Source organism: Vicugna pacos, chromosome 16, assembly GCF_048564905.1.
Source record: "Vicugna pacos chromosome 16, VicPac4, whole genome shotgun sequence".
NCBI classification, from domain to species: domain Eukaryota; kingdom Metazoa; phylum Chordata; class Mammalia; order Artiodactyla; family Camelidae; genus Vicugna; species Vicugna pacos.
In genome coordinates, this window is record NC_133002.1 from 2,406,038 (window position 1) to 2,433,360 (window position 27,323).

General features: G+C 44.9%; 1 protein-coding gene across 4 annotated transcripts; it reads left to right on the forward strand.

Annotated features, from left to right (window-relative positions):
• The first annotated feature begins 4,702 nt into the window (after positions 1-4,702).
• LOC102528171 (probable ATP-dependent RNA helicase DDX60) lies at positions 4,703-27,323 on the forward strand. 4 transcript variants are annotated; one of them, XM_072940189.1, is made up of 10 exons: positions 4,703-4,970; positions 5,543-5,690; positions 7,021-7,136; positions 9,238-9,342; positions 10,857-11,057; positions 12,874-12,978; positions 13,220-13,361; positions 14,912-15,033; positions 16,784-16,931; positions 27,086-27,323. In XM_072940189.1, exons 4-9 carry the CDS (start codon positions 9,250-9,252, stop codon positions 16,886-16,888), a joined length of 768 nt encoding a protein of 255 aa, XP_072796290.1. In that variant the 5' UTR covers positions 4,703-4,970; positions 5,543-5,690; positions 7,021-7,136; positions 9,238-9,249; the 3' UTR covers positions 16,889-16,931; positions 27,086-27,323. The 4 variants fall into 4 exon arrangements, with proteins under 4 accessions (XP_072796290.1, XP_072796287.1, XP_072796289.1 ...); XM_072940186.1 differs by lacking the exon at positions 27,086-27,323 and adding an exon at positions 22,012-22,312; XM_072940188.1 differs by lacking the exon at positions 27,086-27,323 and adding an exon at positions 18,969-19,343.

A 27,323-nucleotide genomic window follows, 5' to 3' on the forward strand; every position in this document is an offset into this window, starting at 1 on the left:
ATACCATTTTAACCATTTTTGAATGTATTGTTCAGTGGCATTAAGTACATCCACGTTGTTGTACAACCATCACTGCTCTCCAGCTCCAGAACTTTTTTATCATCCTACTCTGGAACTCTGTATCCATTAAATAATAGCTCTCCATTCCCTTGCTTAGCCCTGGAAACTACCATTCTACGTTCTATCTGTATGATTTGACTGTTCTAGGCACCTCATATACATGGACTCATACAATATTTGTCCTTCTGCTTCATTTCACTTAGCACAGTGCCTTTAACACCTGTCCATGTTGTAGCATGTGTCATAATTTCATTCCTTTCTCAGACTGTATTATAATGTTCTACTATATATAATACCAGATTTTGCTTATCCAGTCATGTATAAATGGACATTATTTTCATCTTTTGTTTACTATGAATAATGCTGCCATGAAGATTGGTGTACAGATACTTGTTCAAGTCTCTATTTCCAATCCTTTTGTTTACATATGAGAGGTGGAATTACTGAATCATATGGTAATCCTGTGTTTAATTTTTTGAGGATATAAATGATATTTTAAAATTTTATATTTCAAGTGTTTGTTGTTAGTCTTTAAAAGTAAAATGAATTTTGGGGTGTTGACTTTATACCCTGTGATACTGTTAAATTCACTCACTAGTCCTAACATTTTATAGATTCTTTTGGATTTTCTACAGAGACAGTCATCATCTTTGAATGAAACAGTTTAACTTCATCTTTGATAATATTAATGCCTTTTATTCTTTTTGCCTTATTTCATTAGCTCAGACCTCCAGTGCCATATTGAATAGAAATGGTGAGAGTGGATATCCTTGTTAAATTCTCAGCCTTGGGGGAAGGAATGTAATATTTCACTACTAAATGTTTCCTTACCTGTAGAATTTTTTTAAAGCTACCTTTGTCTGATTGAGAGAATACCCTAATATTTCTAGTTTTCTAAGGAGTTTTAAAAATATCATGAATGGATATTAAATTCAGTAAATTGTTAGTGGTTTTTGATTATCTGAATATAATAATTGAATGTTATTTGTTCAACAAATATTTATTATCTGCTAGCCAGTATACAGAAGTAAACAAAATGTACAAAATCACTACCCTCTTGGAGCTTATGTTAAAATACAGAGAGACAAGTATAAACAACAACAAAAAATAGATACTATATATTATACTAGAAGGTGGTAGTTGCTGTAAGGAAAACAGTTAAACAAGGAAAGGGGATGGGGTGTCATGGTTAGAGGGAGCAGTTGCAATTTTAAAATAGAGTGGTCAGAGAAGGACGTACTGAGTGAGTATTTGAGCTGAAGGTGGTGAGTGAGGAAGTCCTGCAGATAGCCTGGAAAGGTCTGGATGATATCTGGGAAAAAGGGTGTTCTTGTCAAGGGGAACAGTAAATGCAGAGTGTAAAGGCAGAACTCCACTTTGCATGTTTGGGGGCAGCAAGAAAGGTGGTGTGGCTGGAGGGGAGCAAGTGGTGGGTGACAAAACAGTGCTGGGAGTAACAGTAGCAGTAATGGAAGTAACGCTAGTGATAACAGAGCCCGATACCCATTGTCTAACAGCTGCCTTCTGCCAGACACTGTCCTAAGTTCATGAAACAGTAGCAGCAAGAGATGAGGTCAGAGAAGTATGTGAGATACATGTGTCAAGTCACTTTTGTTGGCCAGAGTAAGAACTTGGGATTCTGAATGATGTGGAGCCACTTTTAGGTTTTGAGCAGATAAATGTTGATCTAACTTAAGCATTAGTAGAGGTGCTGAGGCTGCTGTGCTGAGTAGACGAGGGTTGAACCAGCAAGGCCAGTGAGGAAGCTGTTGTGATAATCTGCACAGTCCCTTGTGGGTTGGAGGTGGTGAGCAGGTGTTGGAATCTGGATCTGGTTTAAGGAGAGAATGGGCAAGATTCTCTGTTGGATTGGAAGTGGATGAAGGAGAAGGAACATGCAAGAATGACTCTGAGGTTTTGGCTGAGGGGCTAGATGTGGAGTTTGAGGTGGAGTGGCGTAGGTTTATCTGAGTGGGGTGAGAACTAGATTTTGACACGATAAGTCTATTCTTTTGCTAACTTTTCAACTATGCTATGAGAAGGAACCATGGAAAGTTAGAAAAATAGGTTAAAAGTAATGGTGTTTAAATTCAGCACTCTTGAAAAGAAGTCTTTAGATGGATCATTTCTTTAGGAATCCAGGTTTGACCTTAGGATATTGGCTGCAACTCCCCCCCCCCCGTGTTTGCTATGGCAGCTGCTTACTATTCTAATATTAAGTTTATAACTTGCATATTCAGAGATCTGAATTTCACAAACAAGTATCCTTTAAAAGGGTTTGGAGATTGATACAAGGCTGTCAATGTTTTATTTTTCGAACTCCTTTTTTACTAAAAGTTTTATTTGATCTTAACCTCATGTCATGAAAGGAAGGTTTTTTTTTTCCCCCCACCAAAAACTAAACAACAACAATGAAAAGACAAAGTGTCATATAGCCGTTTAACTTTTGTGACTTCTCTTCAACCATATACGTTCAAAAGTACACACTTTAAAGAGTGTGGGACAGTCTGTCGGCTGTTCTGTTTTCACTTACTGAGCATGTACTCTGGACTGATGAAGGCATGGAAGGTGCGAATCTTCCCTTCTCCTACCAGGTCTGGGTGTACAGTGAATCTTCTGTTCCCCTGAGTCTGCAGTCCCATGTCCCTCAGCTATGTGTCATTCAGGTCTTTAAGAGGTTTGTTTTTGAAAACATCATGACACGTAAAGGAAGCCCAATTATTTCATCAGATACACTCAACCATAGGATTAGCAATCTATTCCATGCTGTGGGAAAATTAGGCTGTGATTGGCTTGGACTTCATTTTTGTACCTTCATAAGAAATTCTGAAGGATAATTTTGGCTGTATTCAATTTTTCCAATAAGGAATCACTTTGCTCCATCTTAACATATTGTTCCACTGTGGTCTCAGAACAAAGGGTAACCCTTTACATAGACTATTTTAGCCTACGGATAAATGCGTTTTGTTGCCCTTATTTTTCTTATTTTGTTGTAGATGGGTCAAAATTTCATTACAGATATTCATCAATTCTCAGACCTGCAACTGAAAATCAGTAATTCAAGGAAGTGGGTTAGTTTTCATGAATGAAAACACTTGGGATCTTGATGGAGAGAGTTATTTCCTAACCCAAAGTCACAGATAGTGGAAGTATCGTCTCCAGCCTCCCTGCTGTTCTTCAGAAGTAGAATTGAAACCTCTGATGTGTCAGGGCCGGGCCCAGAGCCAGGCACATAGTGGGGGAAAAAAAATGTTAATTCCTTTCTCCAGCTTTATCATCCTTCCCATCTTTATCCCATTTCTAAATGCCACAGTTGGGATTTGTAGCCCTGACTAGATCAAGAGATCTCAGGTGGTAGAGACAGCTGAGTCTTAAGACAAAGCTGAGGTCTTTTTGAGATATCATAGTGGAGGACAGGCAAATTCAATTTCTGGAAGGTGAATTGAGCCGATGTCCTGAGGCATAAAGGCAAAAGGCACGAAAAGTATAAGTGACGGGTGGTTGTTGATATTAGAGAACAACTGGCTATCAGGAAACTGTAGGCCCTGCCTGAAGGCTGTAGAGAACAAACCATGGGTTGAACTGATAAACAAGCTGTGAGAAATGTCACATAGCTGGCTGAATGAGAGATGCCTACTTAATGTGTCCTGTATGGACGGCTGGATAGCCAACAACAGGTAAGATCCTCAGAGGAGGACAACCTAAGACAGGCACAGCCGGCTGGACCGGAGATGAGACCTACTCAATGTGTCCAGCATGGATGGCTGGATAGCCAATGACGGGTAAGATCCTCAGAGGAGGACAACCTAAGACAGGCACAGCCGGCTAGACTGGAGATGGCCTACCAATGTGTCCAGCGTGGACGGCTGGATAGCCAATGATGGGTAAGATCCTCAGAGGAGGACAACCTAAGACAGGCACTGCCGGCTGGACCGGAGATGACCTACTCAATGTGTCCAGCATGGACGGCTGGATAGCCAGTGACGGGTAAGATCCTCAGAGGAGGACAACCTAAGACAGGCACAGCCGGCTGGACCGGAGATGGCCTACCCAATGTGTCCAGCATGGACGGCTGGATAGCCAACAACAGGTAAGATCCTCAGAGGAGGACAACCTAAGACAGGCACAGCCAGCTGGACCGGAGATGACCTACTCAATGTGTCCAGCATGGACGGCTGGATAGCCAATGACGGGTAAGATCCTCAGAGGAGGACAACCTAAGACAGGCACAGCCGGCTGGACCGGAGATGGCCTACCCAATGTGTCCAGCATGGACGGCTGGATAGCCAGTGACGGGTAAGATCCTCAGAGGAGGACAACCTAAGACAGGCACAGCTGGCTGGAGAAAAGATGGCCTACTCAGTGTGTGCATTGTGGACTTGGAATTGGAGGGAGAAGGCATCCTCGGTCCTTGAGGCTGTATGAAGTGGCCTTATAAGCTAAGTGAATGAATGACAAAGGAGAGAGAGAGAGGAAGAGAAAAGAAGGAAGGAGGGATGGGAGTGAGGGGAAGGAGGAAGATGTGCTTAACTCATGAGTCTGAAGTCTGAGGTGGCTTGAGTGTTCAAAGCGGGCCACATTAACTTGGGCATTTAGGACAACAAGACAGAAATCACACCACAGGGCAGAGGCTGGCTTGGTGGGCAGTGACGGGCAGCCATACCTTTCTGTGTTGGTATTAAATGCTCCCTTACGATTGGCTTCTCCGTTGGAGGGGGGAGACCCAGCGAACAAGTGCTATTCCTCCTTTGCTGCTCCCTCCCCGCGGGACCAGTCCTGCACTGTTTTGCTTTTTCTTCTTTCTTTTTTCCTTTTCTCCTACCAGGTTTTTGGCATCTTTGTCTTTCGAAGAGGGCGATGTTCTGTCGGAGTTCGACAGGTGCTCTGATTGGCTCAACGGGTCCATAGATGTGAGTTTTGGTGTATCTGTGGGAGAGGGTGAGCTACAAGCGTCCTTCTGCTCCACCATCTTGCTTCTCGGGTGGCTGACTCCTGTGCCTCCTGTTAGTCAGTTACTGGTGGGGGTCACCCTCTTGGCCCCAGGACAGGTTGTAACCTCCCAGGCTTTTTGCGGGGTCTCCTGTCACTGGAGGGCAGTTCTCCAGGGAGGGGTGTCACCAAGAGCACTTAGCAGCCAAACTAAGAGCAGCTGTAGCAGCGTCCACTGGAGGAGAAGGAGCACCCCACCACTTCCTCCCAGCCCTGTGTCACAAAGGCTGAGAAGGAGAATGGCCATAGGAACAAGGATCAGGGGTCATATTGGAGAACGGGATTTGGCAGAAGGGAGGAAATGTGCAGAGATGGTCAGGCTTTTCTGATGCAGCCCTGCAAGTTGCAGAGTCTGGGGAGGAGGAGGACTGGTGCAGGACCTGGCAGGTGTGTGCAAGTGAGCGTCCACCTGTTGAAGGGTCTGGGAAGTCTTGGGCTTCTCTTGGTGACCAGATCTCACACCTCACTCCTTAAAATTTGTTTTCATAAACAGAGATGAAAAAAGCCAGAAAAAGCCCAGAAAAATGGATCAGAGCCTAATCCGTGATGCTGAATATGATCATCTGCTCAGGGTTCTTGAGAAGAACTTGGAGATTCCTCAGGACTGTACCTATGCTGACCAGAAGGCAATAGACACTGAGGTCAGCCTGTGGGATGGAGGGAAATCATTTCACACCCCTGCCCTTGCGTCCCTGCTGCGGGTGGAGTGGAGTGCTCTAGCTCAGGGCGTCCTTTCCAGAGCAGAGATTTCTGTGCGTGACCTGCTGGCTGTGCCTGACCCCTCGGGTCACTGAGTGGGTCTGAAGGAAGGGGCAGGATGGAGGTTATGGACGATTTTCTGCTTATTAACAGTGAAACTGGAAGTGGCTGCGCTTCCGTTATTTCTTTCTGTGATGCTGTTTTTCTCAGCCTCAAGTCCAGACTCCTTCCTGTGTCACCTGCCTCACCTGAGAATTTAAGCACATGTGGTCCAGTACATTTCAAATACCATACACAGAATTTCTCATGAACAGACTTTATGTAAAAGACACTGAAACCTCTGAAAGTGGGGTGCCATTTCTTCCTTCGCACATGTTTTAACGCACATGACGCATGCCTTTGGTAATACAGATTAGTGGCAATAAAAGCAAGCCCAGCAATCAGAAGAAATCACGGCCCTTCTGGGTGAGCCTTTCTCACCTAATTTTTTTTTAATTGAAAAAAACTTTTTTGTATTTTCTAGGGGGGTAGGTAATTAGGTTATTTATTTATTTATTTAGAGGAGGTACTGGAGGTTGAACCCAGGGCCTCGTGCCTGCTGGGCATGTGCTGCACCACGGAGCTGTGCTCTCCCCCGCTGTCTTGCCTTTTACCTGTGACCACGCTCCCACCCCTGCGTGTGCGTTGTCGTGTTGTTCTTTGGGCACTTATGGTCTTCTGTTTAACAGCAGTGCTTTAGTCACTGTTTTCATAGATCGTTGGCATTGCGTTGTGTGGGTAATAGTACCATGGAAGTGTCTTGCTTTTGGATTTAAGATTTAGGGTGTTTTTTTTTCCTTTTCTCTCTCATAAGCGATGTTTGTCTTGGTACATAAAAGTCTGCACACAAGTGGATTTCCCTCTTCGGGCATGGCTATTTTTAAGGCTCTCTGTGACCATGAAAGGTTAGCTGCTCTGCCTTCTTGGAGAAACAAACCTCTCTTCCCCCTGGGAAGCTCGGCAGGCAGAGCCAACCTCCCCAGGCAGGAGCAGCACTGTTCACCCCTGAGCTGGGGTGAGGCAGCGCCAGTTCTGCTCAGAGTCTGGATCACTTCCTGTAGTTCCTGTCATTCTTTAAAGTTTTCTTTACATGGAGAGTCAGCTTCAGTCACCACAGTTAGCCAAATTATTGTGTAGGATGCCTGTTACTTTTATTTCAACACTTTTTATTCTGATTTAAATTAAAATTAGATACAAAATTATCAAAATCCCTAAAACTCTTGCTTCTTTTAGTCTTTGCAGACGGTATTTGAACGAGTGAAATTCACAAGAAAAGGTGCAGAATTGAAGGCTTTGGCAGGAAGGGGGATTGGATATCACCACAGCTCTCTGAACGCCAAGGAAAAACGGTTAGTGGAGATTCTTTTTAGGAAAGGATTTATTAGGGTAGGTAAAGTTTTTCATTCTAAAAATTGAAACTGTGTCTGTATGAAGCTGAACACCCATAAAAAGTGAAAATAACCATTTTTTCTCATCTTTTTTTTCTTAACGACCCCCTAGTACCACTGCATAGTCCATCCCATTTCACTGAGGGAGGGGACTTGAAATTTACCATTCAGTTTCTCTCTTTTCATGAGGTTAAAATATCCCCTAAACAGGTACTTTTCCAAGTGTTTTCTACCATGAAATATACCTGCAGTGATCTTGGAGCAGTCCCTGCTTTTCATTGATAACATTTGGGGATTTTCTTGGCTGTTCACGTGATCTTGGCTGCAGATATCTGCTCATGGGCATGAAGGACATTCATGGTAGCTGTGGTCAGACCTTTGATCTGGTCTTTTCTTTGGGTAGCAGCTGAAGTAAGAACAAAAATGTGCTGCACCCTCGGGGCCCGCTGTGCGTCTCGACCGACTTTGGGCACAGGGTCATCCTGCATGCCCTGCGTCCATCCCTGATGTGGGTGGGAGGAAGAGTACCTCTCCCCACCCAGTGCTCGCTACATTGTAGGGGGCGTGTTACACGCCCTGTGTCCGTCCCTGATGTGGACAGGAGGAAGGGTACGACTTACCACCCAGTGCTCCCTGTGTTGTAGGGGGCATGTCCTGTAAGGATGTGCGAGGATCATCTGGATAAATTCACAGAAATGGTTTATATAATTTCCTGGTTAATTCAGACCTTGAGTAGTATTTTAAAGTAGACCCTAAGTTTTTCTAATAACCCACATTAATTTTTTGTATTATGTACATTGTGTGTGTGTGTGTGCACGCGCGTGCAGAGAGAGATTGATTCTGCTACTCTAGGTGGTATCCTTTAATCTTAATAACTAAATCTTGAGGAAAATCTGACACCCTAATTTAAGGGTAATTCTGTAATCTGGGAAAAAACCAAACTATATTGTTAACAACTTTGCTTGGTTTTTTCCTTGACTAATAACAAGTTACATACTTATTTTAAAAGTCAGTAACCAGAAAGAAAACTTTTCACATGATTATGAATTGAGTTAAAGCGGTGCACCTGTTTTGATCAGCACAAATAGTACTTGTTAACTGGTGGTTGCTCAGTTACCCTTAGTTTAATACATGGAAAACTGGATCATTCTGGAAAAGTGATAGTTTTGCTATTGAGAACACATTTTTAAAAAGATGTTTATGCTGGTTATAGTCTAAACGTAATGTTATTACTTTTCCCATCTGTGTTCTTATTGAAGTTTATAAAAACAGTTCATAAGTGGTATTTCATTTTGACAGGTTATAGAGTTAAGGTTGAGAATAATTAGAGAAACATGAACCTTAGCCATGACTTCACGACAGTCAATATAAAGAGAAAGAGAGGACAATGAGACGTACCTAGTATTATATGAAAAAACCCACCTGAAAGTGAATTATTTAAGAAACATTAAATTTTGCTTTAGAATTTTTGTGTCAGTTATTATGGCAATTCAGGAGGAAAACTGAAACATTGTTTTGCTCATATTACTTAGATGTGTGATTTTCATAGAGATAAGCTTCACTAATGTCACAGTGGGTGAAGCAGGCAGCCGCCCCCACGTGGGTCTGTCAGAGGGTGGCCGCCAGGTGAAGGGTTCCTTTCTGGTCATTCCCCTCTGCATGTTCCCCAGTCACTGGCCGGCGCAGGCCCTCTGCTCTGGGGGACACACTGTGCTGGGCAGGGCTTAACCAGACTCAGCTGTGGTCATGTCATTGACGCCACGGGGGGTCATGAGGACGGGTGGGTATTTGGGGTGTCATGCTCCAGAACTTTCTCTCTGGCGTGAAGTGGAGGCCCGGAGGAGCAGGGTGAACAGATACTTGGGAGAAGGGTGTTCTGGGCAGAGCTGAGTGGCGGGAGTGGCCTGGGCGGGTGCCCCAGAGGTGCTGTGACATCACGAGAATGCCCTTGCACTCGTGTCTCTGTCCCTCTGGGACCTCACTGAGTTGCAGGAGTTTCAGTTACTCTGTGGCCTCCACTGAAATGCTGTTTTATGAAGTAATTGTTCTATTCTCTTTCCAGGTGGTGACAGCTATGGGGACACTTGCCTTAGGAATCAACATGCCTTGTAAATCAGTGGTTTTTGCTCAAAACTCGGTCTATCTGGATGCTTTAAACTACAGACAGGTACTGCAGTGTGCATAAACTCAACTATGACTGCACTCTCAGACATGGCCAGAAAATAGTAAGAAACGTGAGCCTTTAGTCTACTTATGCTGCATTGGTGGGCACAGTCATTTGAGCCCAACAGGCACTTTCAGCTGTGCTGTAGCTGGCAGCTCCTGAGCCTGGCATTCGGTGGCTGTTACCACCGGGTATGTGACCTTGGGTGAGGTGTCTGCATGGCCTGGCCCCTCTGTCCTGTCTCCAGGACTGATAAATGCTGTCCCACAGCATTTGCAGGAGTTGAATGAAGCGGTTTGTAGGGAAGACACGGGTGGGAGCTGCTGGAGGAACACTCCCTCCCACTTCCGAATGTCCTTGCCTTTGTCTTTGCCCCACTTGGTTACTCTCCTCTAGAGGCCTGGACTTTTGCCTTGTAATCCCTGTTTCCACTGTCTTCCATCGTACAGGCGTGGCCTGTGGGATTAAAGCACTGGTCCTGATTTTCAGTTCTCCCGAGCCCAGCACGCGTGTGGTTTGTCCTCGCATGGTTTCCCGGCTCAGGGTCATCTGGTGACTGTTTCTGCTCCACATATCAGCCAGCACTAAAAATTGTATCCAGGCTCCCTTCCCTTCCTCTGTAAGTGCGTTTCATTCCCCGATGGGGGCTGTTCGTACCTCATGTAACATCCGTATTTTTCCTGCATTTTACCAGCCCCAGTCCATTTGATTTCTCCTCCTGCTTCTGATCTGGGCATGAAGCCCCTCCGGTGTCATCTTTGGGGTCTCGCCTCTGGGCTCTGTGGCCGGGCATTCTGATGTTTCGGAGGATGAACTTGGGAGTCTGAGTGCCAGGCTTTGAGTCATGGTTGTCCTACGTCCTGGTGTTTGACTTTGGCGAGTTTCTGATTTCCCCAAGCCCCAGTCACTGTGTTGTAACTAGGGTAACGACTGTTCACCTCCTGTGGTGGTTGCTGGGGGTCCGTATAAAAAGTGTAGAGGACTTAGCATGTGCCAGGCACGTCTCAAATGAGAATTCATATCACTTCTGCAGAGAGTTTATTCTTAACTTGCTTTTCACAAGTGGTGTTTCTGAATTTCATCTCGCTGCTGTGTCTCCTTTGTGCAGTTTTGTGGTGATTTGTCACTCAGCCCATGTGTGTGTGAGGGAGAGTGGGAGAGGGGTGTGTAGAGGTGGGCAGGAAGTCTTGTACGTTCAGCTGTAAGTGGACATGAAACCAGGGTCCAGTCTTTTTCTTCTTCTTGCTGTTGTTTCTTCTGTGTGTCATTATGCAAGGATGGAGCACAACGTTGGGTGTGCAGTTGGAGCATGACAATGAGCAGTGCCCCGTTTTCTGCTCTGTCTCAGCCCTGGTGAGTTTCCTGAGCGCCTCCCACTGGGATTCTTGTTCCCATGTGGCGTGGCCGGACATCACACAGTTGACTTGCTCTAGCCTGATGGAGAAGGCTCAGTTCTGACCCTGTGGTGGAGAAGATGTTTAGGAAAGGTTTAATTTGTGATTCTGCTCTGCTTCCAGATGTCTGGACGTGCTGGAAGACGAGGTCAGGACCTGATGGGGGATGTATACTTCTTTGATATTCCATTGCCCAAAATAGAGAAACTCATCAAGTCCAATGTTCCTGAACTGCGGGGCCAGTTCCCACTCAGCATGTCCCTGGTCCTGAGACTCATGCTCCTGGCTTCCAAGGGTGATGATCCAGAGGATGCGGAGGCCAAGGTAGGGGTGACGTTCTCTGATGTGGACACTCTGCTGCCTGCCGAGCCGCAGGGGGAGCTGCCTCTTCTCCCGCGTCTGTGGCAGTAGCTTCCTGGGGTCACCAGCCCTGACTGCTGGAGTGTCATGAGTGGTGGAGGGTGGGCTGGTGGGGAGAGTGCAGTTGGTCCTGTTGTCTCCTGTGTCAGTCACAGAGTTCACGGCCGGTGGGTGTTTGGAGCTGACCCCAACCACTGTTTTCATGTGTCCTGTAGGGGTTAGAAGCGCTGCCCCTGGATTTAGAAAGTTCTGGGCCACCTTCCTGTCACCACTGTTAGGGACAGCAAGATCCACTTTGATGATTTCATATTAAAGGAGTTTATTTTTCTTTAGAAAAGTAACCCAAGTTCATCAAGTAATATTTGGATCATGTACAAAGTTGAAGGAAGAAAAAAAGCTATACCTAGGTTCTGCTATCCAAAAAGTCACATTATCCCTTTGGTATTTTTTGCAGTCAAAGTTCTAGGCAGATGTGAGTATTTGGTTTTAAACAAAGATACATTTATATTTAGTTGGACTTTAGAATATGGTTATAAATGCTTCCTAAAATTTTCTGCTCAGATAAATATTTTGAGCCCAGTCCCACGGTAAGAGATTTAAAACCTCCAGTTCAGCATTTGGTTTCACCCTTGTGAGGTTGCATCATGCTGGGACCCACTCCTCCCTGTTTGTGTACTGATTACCACACCCTCTAAATCAGGCTTTCTTTGCCGAGGTGAGGACACTCCAGGACTTCTGTGACCATAGGCTCTTGTGTTACTGATGGTCCTACAGGGCAGGTGCATATCATTTTTGATCAAAACTTCCCCATTTTTGAGTTCTTATTTTTTAACCTCTATATAGAAGAGAAACCTATATCTTCTTGCAAGCTTTTTAATTTTTTTTTCAAGAAGGTTATCAGAGTGGTTTATTTTCTTTGCCTTGGCATCTTTGGGAATATCTCTCTGCAACCCTCACACACAGAGACTCAAGTGTAGGCATAAAATTCTTGGAATATTTTCTTTATTTATTACATCAAACTAAGATTGCTTCTCTATTTCCTGCCATTTACTGTTACAGAGGAACAGACTCTCTTGGAATCTCCTCTAGAGGAATCATGCTAATTCCTGTTTTCTTGTCGTTAATTTGTTTTTTTTTTCCTGCCTATGTAATTATATGAGTTTTTAAATCTTTTTAATTCTTTTCCCCAGGATTTTCTATTTTGTGGGTCCTTCTTGTTAATTTTGATTGATGTCTTCCTTATTATATGATGAGAACTTTCAGTCTTCATGCTCAGATGTTTTTATTGGGGTTACATTCAGCTAGCATCAAGTTTGCTATCCTAACCATCTTTCAGTGCGCAATCCAGTGATGTTAGTAAGTACACATGCACTGTGCAGTGCTCCGGTCATTTTGGAACTAAGAAAAGGTTTCTTAAGTTAGATCTTTGATACTTCCCTCTGTTTTAATTTGTTGTTTCTTTCTCAGAGAAGTTATTGTAAGTAGAAAATCCTCGTCCTGTTCTCCACTGCTGTTTTTCTTCATTATGAGAGAACACATGAATTTGCCTCCCACATCTCTGACACACTCTCAGAGTTTGAGTTCTGCTCCTTAGTGATGCCATGTGAATGTCAGTTCTGCTGCTGGACTTTTTGATTCCCTGAGATTCTTCACCACTCTGTGCATCTCTCTCTCATTTCATAGTGATGCATTATTGTAAATGTCAGTGTAATTGGTGCACCTGCCTTTCGTGATCGTGCTGCACATGAACGTGTGTGAATGAACGCACTCACCTCCACAGGTGCTGTCGGTGCTGAAGCATTCACTGCTCGCCTTCAAACAGCCGCGAGCCCTGGAGATGCTGAAACTCTACTTCCTGTTTTCACTGCAGTTCCTGGTGAAAGAGGTACGACTGTGCTTGTCTGTTCCTGAAACAGGACTGGTAGCTGGCTCTGATCCTCAACAGGCTGGGCTCAGTGACTCACATTCCTTATGACTGATACACTTTTCAAGGTTGGGCCAGGTAATAATTATTAATCTCTCATATGGGTATTAAGTACTATTTTAAAGTGGCATTTAATAAGTTATCTATTAATTCATGTATGTGGTGAATGCAGTCAAACTGATAAATGATTCTTGTTCTTTAGGGCTATGGAGACCGAGAAGGAAACCCCATGGGGTTTGCTGGACTTGTTTCACACTTGCACTATCACGAGCCTTCCAATCTTGTTTTCGTCAGTTTTCTGGTAAAGGGCCTTTTCCATAATCTCTGTCAGCCAACCAGGAGAGGTAAGCTTGGTGTTTCATGTGTGGTCTGAAAGCAGCACCGGGCGCTGTAGAGAAGCTAGCACGTTGGGAATATTTCTACAAGGAAAATATAAGTAAACAGATAATTTAGATGCCAAATTAGATTAAATAAAGTGGTATATGCCTACTAATATAGGTTATATAGGAGATAGCTACATTTTGTGGCAGCTATCGAAAAATGTCGAGTTACTAATTTTGGAGATTCCTTGACTCCAGGATTCAGAACGTTTTAATACATGATTTTTTTGATAAATATCTTTTCTGACTAAATCTAATATATGCTCATGATAGAAAAAGGACAGGGAAAACCCTTATGTTAAAAATAATACTCACTGTTGATATTTGTGAATATTTTCTTTGAATAATTGTACAGTGTATTTAGACAGCTGATACCGTATCAGTTGCACAATCTAGCATCTTGTTTTCCCCCTAAATGTTTTTTTGGCAATATCACGTGCAAATTTTTGAATTCCACTTGCAATTTCTACCTAAAATTTCATTTAACATAGTTTTTATGAAAGCCTTTGATTTTTATAACTAAACCATAGATCTTTAAACAATGTCTCCTAGAGAAATGTTTCCCTGTTTGTCCTTAAATCTGTTATAGTTTCTGACGCTGGTGATTTCAGTGCCTTCCACAGCATGACTTGACTTTATCTTCTGTTGTTAACTGGCAGGAACGATGTACCTTGCACAGTGTCACTAGGCTCTGAATGTGCAGTGTTCTGTGAATCAAGGATGCTCAGGAAATTCTGTCTCCCACAGGCTCTGTAGGAGGAGAAATAATTTCAGGCAGTAAGAAGTGTGGTTGTGTTTATTGCTGTGTGTGGTAGAGGCAGGGCGTGTGCAGTTACAGACGTGGAGGTTGAACATTGGGTTGCTCTGTGAGGCAGGTAACATGGAATTTCATAAATAATGAAACTGAAACACAGAGAGGTTAAATCAGTTGCCTTGGTCCCCAAATCTTGAGCCAAGATTCGAAGATGAGCAGACCAACTCCAGAGCCCAAGCTTTTAATGGTAGCATTTCTTAACACTGCGTGTGATGCTCACATGCTGTGAAGGGTAGGGAATGACTCAGGCTGATGGTATTGACATGAGTGGCTGGCAGGTGAGGCAGGGAGGGGCCAGGAGGTCATTGGTGGGTGACTTTTGGAAAGCCTTAAGTGCTGGACTCAGGAGACTGGATTTTGTTTATGAGGCACTGAGATGCAATCAGAGACTTTTGAGGAGGGGAGACGTGGTCATTACATGCTTTAGGGAAACTGATGACAGACTGAAGAAGGAGTTCAGATAAGGAGACACGGCAGCTTGTGGTTGGAGGACAGGGTCTGATGCAGAGGTGAAGGAGCAGCTGGAAGGACAAAGAAGGAGTAAGACTGTCCTTAGAGATTCTTTAGTTGCTGTATTTGTTACACATTTCTAGTTTCCATGAAATAAAGTGCAATATAACTATATAATTCAATTTAAGCATTAAAAATGGGATTAATCCACTTTTTATGTTTATATAACAAGTCACTTTGTTCTGTATAGGCTCAATATGTTTTTCTCAAGATGTTATGGAAAGGCTAGTGTTAGTCTTGGCACATCTGTTTGGAAGAAGATATATTCCAGCAAAGTTCCAAGATGCAAATCTCAAGTTTTATCAATCAAAGGTAAAATTTATAATCCTGTTAATGTTAAATAATTAAGATAATTAAATGGATCCTACCATAAATGATTCAGCAGCAGAATTTTATTAATATAGGATTCATTTGTTTTGTAGGGTAACAGTTTGTTCTGTAATCAGTGTAATCAATTTAATCTGTAATTCATGTCTCTATAAATCTATCCAAAGATTAAACACTTTGAGGAGAATGGGATAAAAAATTTGATCTTGTTTTCCATTTGATTGTATAGAAGTATAGCAGTCAGTGGCTGAAGAAAAAATGTAGGTAATTATACATGAAATGAACTAATAGTTCTCATTGACTATGTGGTTCTTTTAGGATCTTTTTACCTTGAGGTAGGGCTTCAGACAGGAAGTGTATGTTGTGAACCGTGATGTCCTCACTGAAAAAAATACTAGAATAGGCACCTAAGAAGTTACCACTTGACACACACAGAGCAACTCATCCAATTGTATTTGCGACACTTTCTGCGATCACGATTTCCCTGTCACTGAATCAGCATCAAACACGATGACTTACGTGTTTCAACGGAATCTGAGAGAGTGGGGAGGGCTGGTTGTGCCAGGTGATCTTCGTAAAAGGTGGCTAAGAAGAACAAAAAGAAGGCAGAGAAAGACAAATCCTCTGTTACCCGAGTTTTCTTCCGCCCTTGTAACCTCTGGTCTTTTGGTGACGGCCCTTCTGGCAGGTGTGAGGTGGCGCCTCACTCTGGTTCTGAGCTGCGTCTCCCTGAGGGTGAGGGATGATTAGTGTGGAGCACCTTCTAACATATGTGACGGGGACTGGGGTGCCTTCTTTGAGGAAATGTCTGTTCAAGTCCTTTGCCCCCTTTTTTGGCTGTTGGGCTGTACTGGATTCTTCTGTGTCTTATCTCCTTAGCAGGTGGATGGTTTAGAAGTATTTTCTCCCATTCTAGCAGTGCCTTTTCACCTTGTTGATTATTCCCTGTGCTGTGCAGAAGGTTTCAGTTTGATGTCGTCCCCCTTGTGTTTTCACTTGCGTTGTCTGTGCTTTTGGTGTCACGTTAACAGAATTAAGGCCAAAATCAATGTGGCTATATTTTCTCTTAGGAATTTTACAGTTTCAGGTCTTACATTTAAGTCTTGAATCCATTTTGAGTTTATTTTTATGTACAGTGTATGGTAATAACACCAGGTTTTCACAGACTCTTCTAGGGAATACCAAAAGAGAAAGCAAAGCCTAAAATTAACATCAGAACATGACAAGGACATCATGAAAAATTAGAGATGTGCCTCTTCCATGACTGTAGATGGAAGAATAATCAGAAAATATTAGCAAGACAAATCCAGTGTGAGTTTAAAACCCTCACAATCAGGTGAGGTGCATTCCAGGCTCAGAGGGGCTTTCTGTGGTTGCTGCTCCCCAGACATGCCACTAGATTCTTTGAAATATTCACAAGCCCACTGTCATTTGAGGGCATCCTTCTATTTAAAAGATTGTTTTCACTAAGTAGCACAAAAGTAAATATTTACAAGTAGAGGTATTGGTTTTTATAACATACACAGAAACAGAAGAATGAGTTTCAAGTTAGTTTCACAGATGAAAGAATGAAATAGTTACGTTACTGAATAGATGGATAACTATAGGATTATATTGCGCTGTTGTTTGCCCTTCTTCCAAACTTCCAGTTTTCAAGGAAGGTTTGTAGAGCTCTCTGAAAAAAATACTGGGCCTTCAGTTTTGTTTTGTCTTGATGATCTCCTTGCCAATGCAGGTGTTCCTGGAGGATCTCCCCGAGGACTTTAAGGCTGCCCTGGATGAGTATAACATGAACGTCACCAAGGGCTTTGCCTCCTTCCTGCTGGTTGTTTCCAAATAGGCGGACATGAAACAGGAACATCAGCTCCCATTGTCAAAAATAGGTAAGTGGGTCTTAGCTCTTCTGTGGAACAATTTAAAGAATGAATCATCTTGCCTTAGACTGTTTGATCCCAGATGAAGAGCAGAGCCCTGGAAAGCTCAGTCTACCTGAGAACAAGGGGATCCATCCCTTCTGCTTTTTCAAGAAAAAACAGGTATGGTTATTAGAAGCTAAATAAAGGACAATGGAGAATGAAATTGAATAGAGTCATTTGTAAGCCATCTTAATTAAAGGTTGCCTTTGGTTCAAGCCTGGAAAATGGAGTAAGTGCCCGTGGGAGGAGGAGACACTGGAGACTCTCCTGTCACTTCTTTCTTGGGAGGCACTCTGCTTGGTGGTCTTGGACGTCAACTCTGCAGATTACTTGGTCCAAACTCTGGCTTAGCTACAAGTTAGCAGTGAGGCTCAGGCCAGTGACTCCGTATTCACACCTCAGTTTTCTCCGCAGATAGTAAGAGAGAGTAACGTCATCCCCCTGGCTTAGGTGAGCTTTAAGTCACTGAGTTAATGCATGTGACTGTCTGGGAGCATCGCCCAGCCCATGGTAACATCATCCAGCTGGCGCAGGTGAGCTCTAAGTCACTGAGTTAACGCATGTGACTGGAAACAGCACCCCAGCCCGCAGTAAACACTGTTAATCTTTGTTCTTATTTTTCATGATCTGTTGGGTGGAAATCTCCCAGGGGAAAGTAAGGAGAAAGGGATGGGGATACAGGGAGAGGGTAGAACTGTGGGTAGTAATTTCCTGGTTTCATTTCAGTGTCACATTCTCCATTGGAAAAAGTCAGGGAAGCGGACTTGTAGCTCCCTGGGCAACATTAAGGTGGGGGAAGCAGCATGTTCAAAAGCAGACGATAGCAGTGGGCTTCCCGGAGAAGGCAGCACAGGAGTGTGTGGATGTAGCCTCCATCACAAAGCAGAGCTGACTTTGATGCACCATCTGGTGCTTCATGAAACTGGAAATGGAAAAAAATAGGTCTTCTCATACACTGTTTACAAAGCTGCTGATGGTGGCTGCCTGAATCACCCTGTCTAGAAAGATTCTGAGGTCAAACCTAAGTCAGGTGGGAGAAGGTACCAAGGTGATAACAACAGTTCTGGGCTGAAAGGGCAAGAATTTAAATTTAGCCTTTAATTACCTGTTGATCAAAAAATTCTATGATACTGATAAGGACATTAGTAGCTAACATTTACTGAATGTGCCAACATGTGGTCAGTCTTGTTCGGTCTTCATACGATGTCGGCCCTGGGAAGTCGACTGCCCCCCCCCCCCAGCAGTATGGTCTAGAGCAGGTGAATTTTAAAAGCTGTCCCAGGAAACAGTGCACCCTAGCCACTTTGCAAAGGGAGTTAAACTCTTCTCCTCAGGGGCCCGTTCCACACAACAGCACATTCTCGTTCTCCTACACAGCCCATCATCTGTCAGACATCACCACACTCCTGGTCAGAGGTCCCTTTGGTTCTGTGCCCGGCCAAACTTAGTACACCCAAACAAATGTGTCAGTCCCTGAAAAAAGCCAGAAAAATGTTTTCATCGGAAAGGTTTGGTTCTCTTAAAATCACGAGTGTTTTCTGAATCTCACTTGCGAGCTGCATGTGGCATCGGCATGGACTCAGCCAGCCTGTGACAGATTGGCGGGTGAGCTCAGGCAAGTTCCTCATCACCTTGGGGCCTCGGTTCCCATCGGCAGAAGGGGCCCATCACCTCCCGAGGATCAAGTGAGACACCAAAAGTGTGTAGTCCATGTATCCTGCTGTATGACCAGCTCTAGACGAATGTTAGCTTCCTTCCCATACGGCTAAGCTTTTAAAATGATGGTTGTAGCCCACCTGCAGAGATATTTCTGCAGACACAACCTGAAGGAAGGGTGACTAGCACTCTTCAAAAAGTCTTGTGCACTTTTTGGCTCTTAAAAATGGTCCTGGATCTTACTGTGGCCAAAGTTAAACTGAGATACATGTGGCCACCCCGGCTTTGTAATGATTTTTTGCTCTTTGTAACAAATGTCCTTTAAATATTCAATATTTCTTGAGACAGGCTGAGCCCTCCATGGACAAAGGGTGGATGAGGAAAGCTGAGTGGTTCTACGTCTGTGCCCAGGTGGGAATGAACATCTTCCACTTGGTCAACCCAAAGGCCTTCAGTTAACGGGGCCCCCACTCTGGGCCAGTCATTTGGTCACTGGCTGTTGTTGTATGAGTGTGCCGCTTGGGAGACTCACCCATCAGCCCCACTTTGGTGGCTTATTAAAAAATTCCTTCTGGGTTGGGGGAGGGGATAGCTCAAGTGGTAGAGCACATGCTTAGCATGCATGAGGTCCTGGGTTCAATCCCCAGCACCTCCATTAAATAAGTTAATAAATAAATAAACTTAATTACCTCCTCCCACCAAAAGATAAAAATAAAAAGGTTAAGAAAAGAATTTATTAAAAAAGAAAAAATAAGAATTCCTTCTAACCGTGGGGCTACACGGTTTCCTTCATCTTGTTCCTTTCCCAGTGATGTCGTCGGATCCTCCTGTCACACATTCATTCAGCAGGTTTAATGGGTGCAGGTCTGTGCTGGGGACTAATGTAGCCCTGGGGATGCTGGGAAAAAGACAAAACCCCCTGCCTGTTGCTCAGGCTAGATGATCCCCGGGCTCTGCTCCCTTACCTGGTTCTGAGGCTTGGTGGGTCTCGGCTGACCTGCTTTTTGGCACGTTCCGGACGACTGTGGGCAGCGAACACAGCAGTGGGAAGAGGCACACAGAAACCCATGCTTCTCAACAGGGGTGACTTTATGCCACAGACTTGTGTTTGCTGGGCCACCTTCGAATTCCCTGTCTGAAAAATCAGCCCTTGCCTTGGGGAGCACTGAAAGCAGCTAATGATTTAGAGGCAGTGTGTGTGGACTCTGCCCTCGGATGTGGGAGTCCCTGAGGAAGCTCATTTGTTCACGTGTGTCGGCCACCTTTGAAGCAGGCTTTCCCCAGCCTCCCCGGCAAGGGGTGAGGAAGGAGAAACCTGCCTTGGTGTGGACAGTGGCTGGGCTGCCTGGAGCCCCTCCATCTCTCCCCCCTAGTCCTGGGGTGTGTCATCCACGTGTCAGTGGCTGGGGAGACAGTGCCAAATAAGGGAAGTCTGTGCCCTCCAGCCTCCCACGGTCTCTTGGGGAGAAGGACGTGGGAACAAATTAGCAATGATAATGCCACCTAATTGCAGTGCTTGTATTGGGTGCTATTGTTGGAGGAGAGAGATGAACTCTGCCCAGGGGAAGTGCAGAACCCTTGGAGGCAATTTCAGTTGCGACTTGAAGGATGAGTGAGGAATTACTAGGGAGATGAGAAGTGAGGGGGCAGTGGATAGAGACAGGGTGGGGGAAAGATAACTTCTGGTGTAGGGACAGCACGGGCAGGGGCGTCTGGCAGGAGAAAGCATGGTAGGTTTCAGAAAGAGTGTGGGGTGCCCAGGGCATCTGTAAGGGGAGATGATGATAGCAGATAAGAAAGAACAGCTTATATCGACTGAGTGCCAATCAGGGGCCTGTCACACGTGATCTCTCAGGAAGGAAGAGAGAGAAAGAGAGAGGGAGAGACACAGATGCATCTATTATTTTGGAGTGTGAAGAAGAGGATCTTGTATGCATGTGAATTTTTCTGCAGCAAACTGAATCCTAGAAGGGGTTTCTTGGTGCCAATATTTCTGGGCTTCCGTTTCCTTTTCTCTACCCCTCATAAACACACCACACCAGAGAATTATTATAGAAGGCGACTATTTCAAGGTTCAGCTGAGCTAATTTCTGTGTTCCTGTATCAAAAATGAAATACTGAACGGTAGAGTACACTGGGAGTTGGTGGGATGGATCCTCCGTCATTGGGCATTATTATCCTCTGCTCTTGACAGAGATAATCGAGATCTGAGGGTGTTGTGGAGACTGTCATCCAGGCACCCAACTCATTCAACAAAGAATGAGCCTCTCCTAGGTGCCAGATGCTGTTCCAGGTATTGGGGATACAATAGTAAACAAACGAGACGCAAGTCCCTGCCTCGTGGGACTGACGTTCTCATTAGGGAACTATAAACAAAATGTGAAAGGAAAACATACAGCGTGTTAGATGGTGATCAGTGCTACGGAGCAAAATCAGTCAGGAAAGAGGCAGGAGGAGTGCTGAGGGTGAAACAGAGCAGGGCCCTGTGGGGTCCTCCCTGGTACAAATCTGTCCCCTATTTCTTGGTTATAGGAAATAGGCTTCATTCAGCCTCGTCGACCTTCCCCTGAGTTCCAAAGGGCAGGTTCAAACAGCTGCTAATCACGGAAGGGAGAGAAGGCAGGAACAGTCAAAAACAATAGTGCCTCCTCAAGAAACTAAAAATAGACTTATATGATCCAGCAGTCCCACTCCTGGGCATATATCCAGAAAGAATTCTAATTCAAAAAGATACCTGCACCCCAGTGTTCATAGCAGCACTGTTTACAGTAGCCAAGACATGGAAACAACCTAAATGTCCATCAACAGTTGACTGGATAAAGAAGTTGTGGTATATTTGTACAATAGAATACTACTCACTCATAAAAAAGAATAAAATAATGCCATTTGCAGCAACATGGATGGACCTGGAGATTATCATACAAAGTGCAGTAAGCCAGAAAGAGAAGAAAGATACCATATGATATCACTTATATGTGGAATCTTAAAAAAAGACACAAATAAAATGGAAACAGACTCGCAGATATAGAAAACAAACTCATCGTTACTAGGGGAGAAAGGGGTGGAAAGGAGTAAAATGGCAGTCTGAGATTCTGAGATTTGCAGATACCACTATGTATAAAATAGATAAAGAATAAGTTTCTGCTGTATACCACAGGCAACTATATTTAATATTTTGTAGTAACCAATAATGAAAAAGGATATGAAAAGGAATATATAGGTACATGTATGACAAACATTATGCTGTACACCAGAAACTGACACAACATTATAAATTGACTGTACTTCAATTAAAAAAAAACACACACACACACAATAGTGCAGCCTTGGGACAGGGTCCAACTTCCTCTTCAAGGAATATACATAACAATGTCTTTGAGTTCTTCTGCAGGAACTAAGACCCCCATCCAGGTGAGGATGGTAACTTCAGGCTGAGCACAAGATTCCTGGGCACCGCCTTGTTACAGGGCACCAACCAATCTGAAGAAAGTCACACCCACTGCAGCCCTCACACCAACCAATCAGAAGACAGTTACACACCCTGCAGCCCTCACACCAACCAATCAGAAGACAGTCACATGCCCTGCAGCCCTCACACCAAATGTTGCCTTTAAAAACTTCTTCCCAAAAAACCACTGGGAGTCTGGGTTTTTTGAGCATGGGCCCTGCAATAAACCTTTTTCTGCTCCAAATTCTGATGTTTCACTTTGTTTGGCCTCACTATGCATCGGGCACATGAACTTTTCAGTAACAAGGGCAAGGATTAACTTGGGCTCATAGACAGGGCCCTGGGGAGACTGAGTAAAGACCTGAGGGGCCCTGATTCCTGCTGGGAAGATGTTCCTAAGAAGGCCTGAGGTGGGAGCATGCCAGGCAGGCACAGCAGGAGACCGGTAAGGAGTGATACAGGAAAAAAGTGGGGCTTCATGCAGGAAAATTCAAGAACAAGCCATAGTTGAGTAAAAGTAGATTTATTCAGAGAGGTATACACTCCATAGACAGAGTGCAGGCCATCTCAGAAGGCAAGAGAAAGGCCATGGGGAGGGTGGGAGGAGTTGGTTACAGTAAAAGTAGATACATACTCTGTAGATGGACTGCTGGCCATCTCAGAAGGCAAGAAAGAGAGTGACCACAAGGCGTGGGGCTGTTAGTTTTCAGAGGCTTGGTAATTTCATATGCTAATGAGTAGGAGGATCATTCCAACTACTTTGGGGAAGGGGTGGGGGATTCCCAGGAACTGGGCCACTGCCCTCTCTTTGACCTTTTATGGTCAGCCTTGGAACCATCATGGCACCCAGGGGCGTGTCATTTCCCATGCTAATACATTACAACGTGTATAATGAAGTTCAAGGTCCACCGGAGGTCAACTCTCCAGGTCCATCCTGGGCCTCAGGGTCCATTGGGAGTTGACTTTTCTGCCATCTTGGTGCTAACTGGTGTGCCATTCCTTTAATGGCCACGCCCCACCCGCTTCCCTCCTGTCTCAGGAGCATTTTGAGTGAGGGGAGAGCAGCCTTGGCCATGAGGTCAGGGAGGCTGACAAAGACTATCTCTTTTGACAAAACTTGAGTCAGGCTTCTTTCTGGGTCCTCCTTCTGACTAGTCCTGGTCTCGGGCTCTGTCCTTGGCCTGTTTAGTCCAGTTTTAGCAAGAATCCTGCTAAGTCAGTTTAGTGGAAAATCCCCCACCCTCTATCAGGGCTAATGAAATTCCTCGTCCCCCACCGTTGATATCTCATAACCCTGGCCAGCCTTCAGGCCTTGGTATTTTCCTCTTAGTAATTTTCCATCCACTGGCCACCCCACCCAACCTACTCTCGGCTATAATTCCCCACTTGTCGTCGTTGTATTGAGTTGAGTCGAATCTCTCTCTCCTTCTGTAAACCCCATGGCAGTAGCCCCCTGAATAAAGTCTGCCTTCGCATCTTTAACAGAGGAAGTGAGTGGCAGATGCCCGGGGCCTTGGAAGTCCATGGGTGCACATGTGAAGCTGTTACTAGTGGCACAATTCCTGTGGAATCATCCATCTCCGAGGTTACAGAGATCCCAGCACCAGGTTCTGAGTTGAGTCCTGGCTCCTAAATAGCAGAAAGGACATCGGCAAGTCCCTGAGTTTCAGTTTGTTTATCTTTTAAATGCAGATTTTCGTAGTTAAGACCAATCTTGGAGGGTAGTGAAACACTGTGAAAGTGTTCATTTGAAAATGTGGGCCTGAGTATACCCAAGCAGCCTTGAACTGTCTAAGTGCTGAGAAGGGAGATTTGCAATGAAGTTACTGGGAGGGAGCCAACCCGACTCCCTCCCCTCCCCATCTCCACCCTCCCTGGCTGATCTTTGCTCCTGAAGAAGAAAGCTTCTTTGTGCAGTATCTTATCACTCTTCTGCCCATTGCTTTAACTTGTTCTTGCGGAGGCCTCAGTGGTGGAAATCTCTCCTGTATCTGGCCCAAGTTCTTATCAGCTCTAGGAATTTGAGCCAGGGAGAGATAAAAGTCTGACTCTTCAGTGATCTGTCTAGGGGGCTGTGACCTGGCCAGTGGGGAGGAAAGAAATGAATAAGTGACTTGGCCAGGCCAAGCCTTGATTTCCTCAGCTGTAAAGGGAGGATTACGCTGTCACCTAAAGGGCTATGGTGAGATTATTGGCACGAAGGATCTATCACTGGACCTGACAATAGGTGCTGAATTCCATTTCCAACTATTCTTCCTCATCAGAGGTGCTGTGGAGAATGTGAAATAGCTCTGGGCTAGGAATTGGGGTGAAGAGATACAGGCAGGTGGCTCCCCTTCCCAGCTCCATTCATCCCAGTCAGTGAGGGGCAGCCCTCCTAGCTAAGGCTCTGCCTCGAGCCCATCAGCTACGGGGGCGTTGCTCTCCCAGCCAGGTCTCCTCATGTTTGGCCTTCATCATACTCACCCTCCCTAGGACTTGGCAGCACTGCTCATCTCCACCTCTGAAATCTTCCCTGATCTTCTTGACATGCTGCTTCCTGCTTCCCCCTGCATGTCTGGCCTCTTTTTCAGCCTTCCTTCCTGGATCATCCTGAGCCAGGAAGGAAGGGGGCAGGGCACAGCCATTAAAGGAATGACAGATATTAGTACCAAGACGGCGAAAAAGTCATCTCCCAGTGGACCCTGAGGCCCAAGATGGCTGGAGATTCGACCTCCAGTGGACCTTGAACTTCATTATGCACATTGTAATGTATTAGCATGGGAAATGACATTCCCCGGGCGCCATGGCAGTTCTGAGGTTGACCATAAAAGGTCAAAGAGAGGGCGGTTGCCCAATTTCTAGGAATCCCTGCCCCTTCCCAAATATTCCCAAGTAGTTGGAATAATCCTCCCAGTTGTTAGCATATAAAAACAACAATGCCCTCCTGGCCGCTCTCTCTTGCCTTCTGAGAAAGCCTGTGCTCTGTCTATGGAGTGTATATTTTACTTTAATCACCTTCCCCCACCCCACCACACACACACTCCTTGTGACCTCCCTGCCTTCTGAGATGACCCACACTCTGTCTGTGGAGTGTGAAACTCTATAAATAAATCTACTTTTACTAAACTATGGCTCACTCTTGAATTCTTTTCTGCGCAAAGCCAATGACCCTCACTTGGTGGGACATGTCCCAGGGACTCAACTGAGACCTGGGACATGGCCATCCTCTCTCATCCCATTTTTCACCTGTATCAGTCCAGCTCTACTTGATCTTAAATACTGTTTTTGTGGGGTCTTCTCAGCCCTCTTGCTTCCTCTTTCCCCCTACTCATCCTTCATGAGCCCACTGATGCCAATGTAAAGGGTCTCTAGCCCCAAACTCTCTTGGCTTCCAAATTCTTAAACCCACTTGTGTGCTGGCTACTTCCATATAGATGTCCCATACTCATCTTGGTCTTTCCAAAGCTAAATAAATCATCTTTCTCCCAAACCTGATTCTCCTCCTGTATTTCCTGTGTAAACTGGCAGTCAGATTATGTACAGTCACCTAAGCCAGAAACCTGGGGGGGCCACTCCAGACATCCCTCCTTCACACTGGGGACCTTCCATCAGTCCCCAAGTCTCATTCTCTCTGCTCAGCACTCTCCCTCTGACCCCCTCTCCCTCCTCCACCAGTGCTGGCTGACTGAGGCCCTGATCCATTTTCAGCTGGTTACTGTGACAGCTTCCAACAGGTCTCTGCCACACACCCTGCTCCTTCAACCTCACACGTCCCCATTCTAGTCTCCACATGTCAGCAGAGTATTCTTTCTAAAAAGAATCTGACTCAATTCTCTGAAGTAGTTCCCCATGTCCTTCAACATAAGCCTAGTGCCGGATCTGACACTACTTAATTGTCTGGGCTCCCCTCCTGCTACTGCACAGGTACCCTCCAGCCAATCAGAAGGCTTGCTGCTCCTCAAATGTGCCACTGCTATATACGCCTGCGTGCCCCAGCACATGCTATGCCCTCTTCCTAAACGCCCTCACTCCGCCTCCTTTGCCTTTATCCATCCACAAGGAGAATTCCTAGTTAGGCTTCAAGTCCAAGTTCAAGTGTTCCCTCCTCCTGAAAGTCTTTTCTGACTCCACTAGGCTTAGAAAGGGCTCCTCCTTCACAGTCTTCAAAGGCATTCCACTATGATAGTTCTTAATCACATTGCATTGTACTCATCTGTTTCCTAAAACAGATGTCAAGGTGAAGGAAGCTTTCTAATCTTTGGACACCTGATCCTTAAGAAGTTCTTGACACACAGGAGTTAGTTGGAACATACATGCTTATTCAATAAGTGAATGAATGAACGATTAAATGAAGAATTGATGGTCAGTGGCATCAAAGGGGGCATTTGTTGAAAGAGCATCAGTAGCATTGAGGAGACGAGAAACTGGGGGACCAGGCTGTCAGATGAGCCACTTGAAAGTGAAAGCAAAGAGAAGAGAGTCTTGAGTCAGGCTTAACCCCAGTTGACCTTCCTCCTTCCACCCGACATTTGTCTGGGTTTCTTCACCCATTTTGCAAAGCTAAACCTGAGCAAATAAAACTGAAGAAGGTAAAAAAAAAAAAGATCCTATTATTGCAATGCTCGATTAAAATGATCACACTCTTTGAGATGATCTGCTCTTTGAGATTATGATCTGCCCCTTAGCATGGATAATCAAGGACTGACCGCATCACTTTCTCAGGACATTCTGTTTCCTGAACCATCAAGTGCAAATTGGTAACACCTAATGGGGTAAAAGCTGCATCCAGCCAACCAAATCAACCAGGAGGCATCCAGCTTCGGAAGACCTGAGGTCCCACCCCAGCCAGGTGAATCACTAAGGTTGTCTTAGCTTTAATTCCAGAGTAGCAGAGGTGCCAGAGCCCTGCACTATAGCAACCCAAACCCAGGTGATTCCAAGGGATGCTCTAATAATAACATCTCCCAGCGTAAGACGTTCTACTTTAGAAATTTTCCAAGTGCCTTCACGACTATTACCCTGCCTTCTTTTTCAGTTTTCTTGCGAGGTCATTTGTTGGCAAATGGCATAATTCCTATGTTACAGTTGAAGAAAGTGAAACTCTGAGGCGGGAAGAATAACCCAAGATCACACAGTGAAACGGAGATCAAGCCAGAACCTGCACCCAGGGGAAGAAATACCTTCTGAAGGGCCTCTTCACCAAGTCTTCTCTGAAGCATCATCTGCTCTTTATTTAAGTCTGGGGGAAAATTAAATTTGGGGAAAAAAAGAAT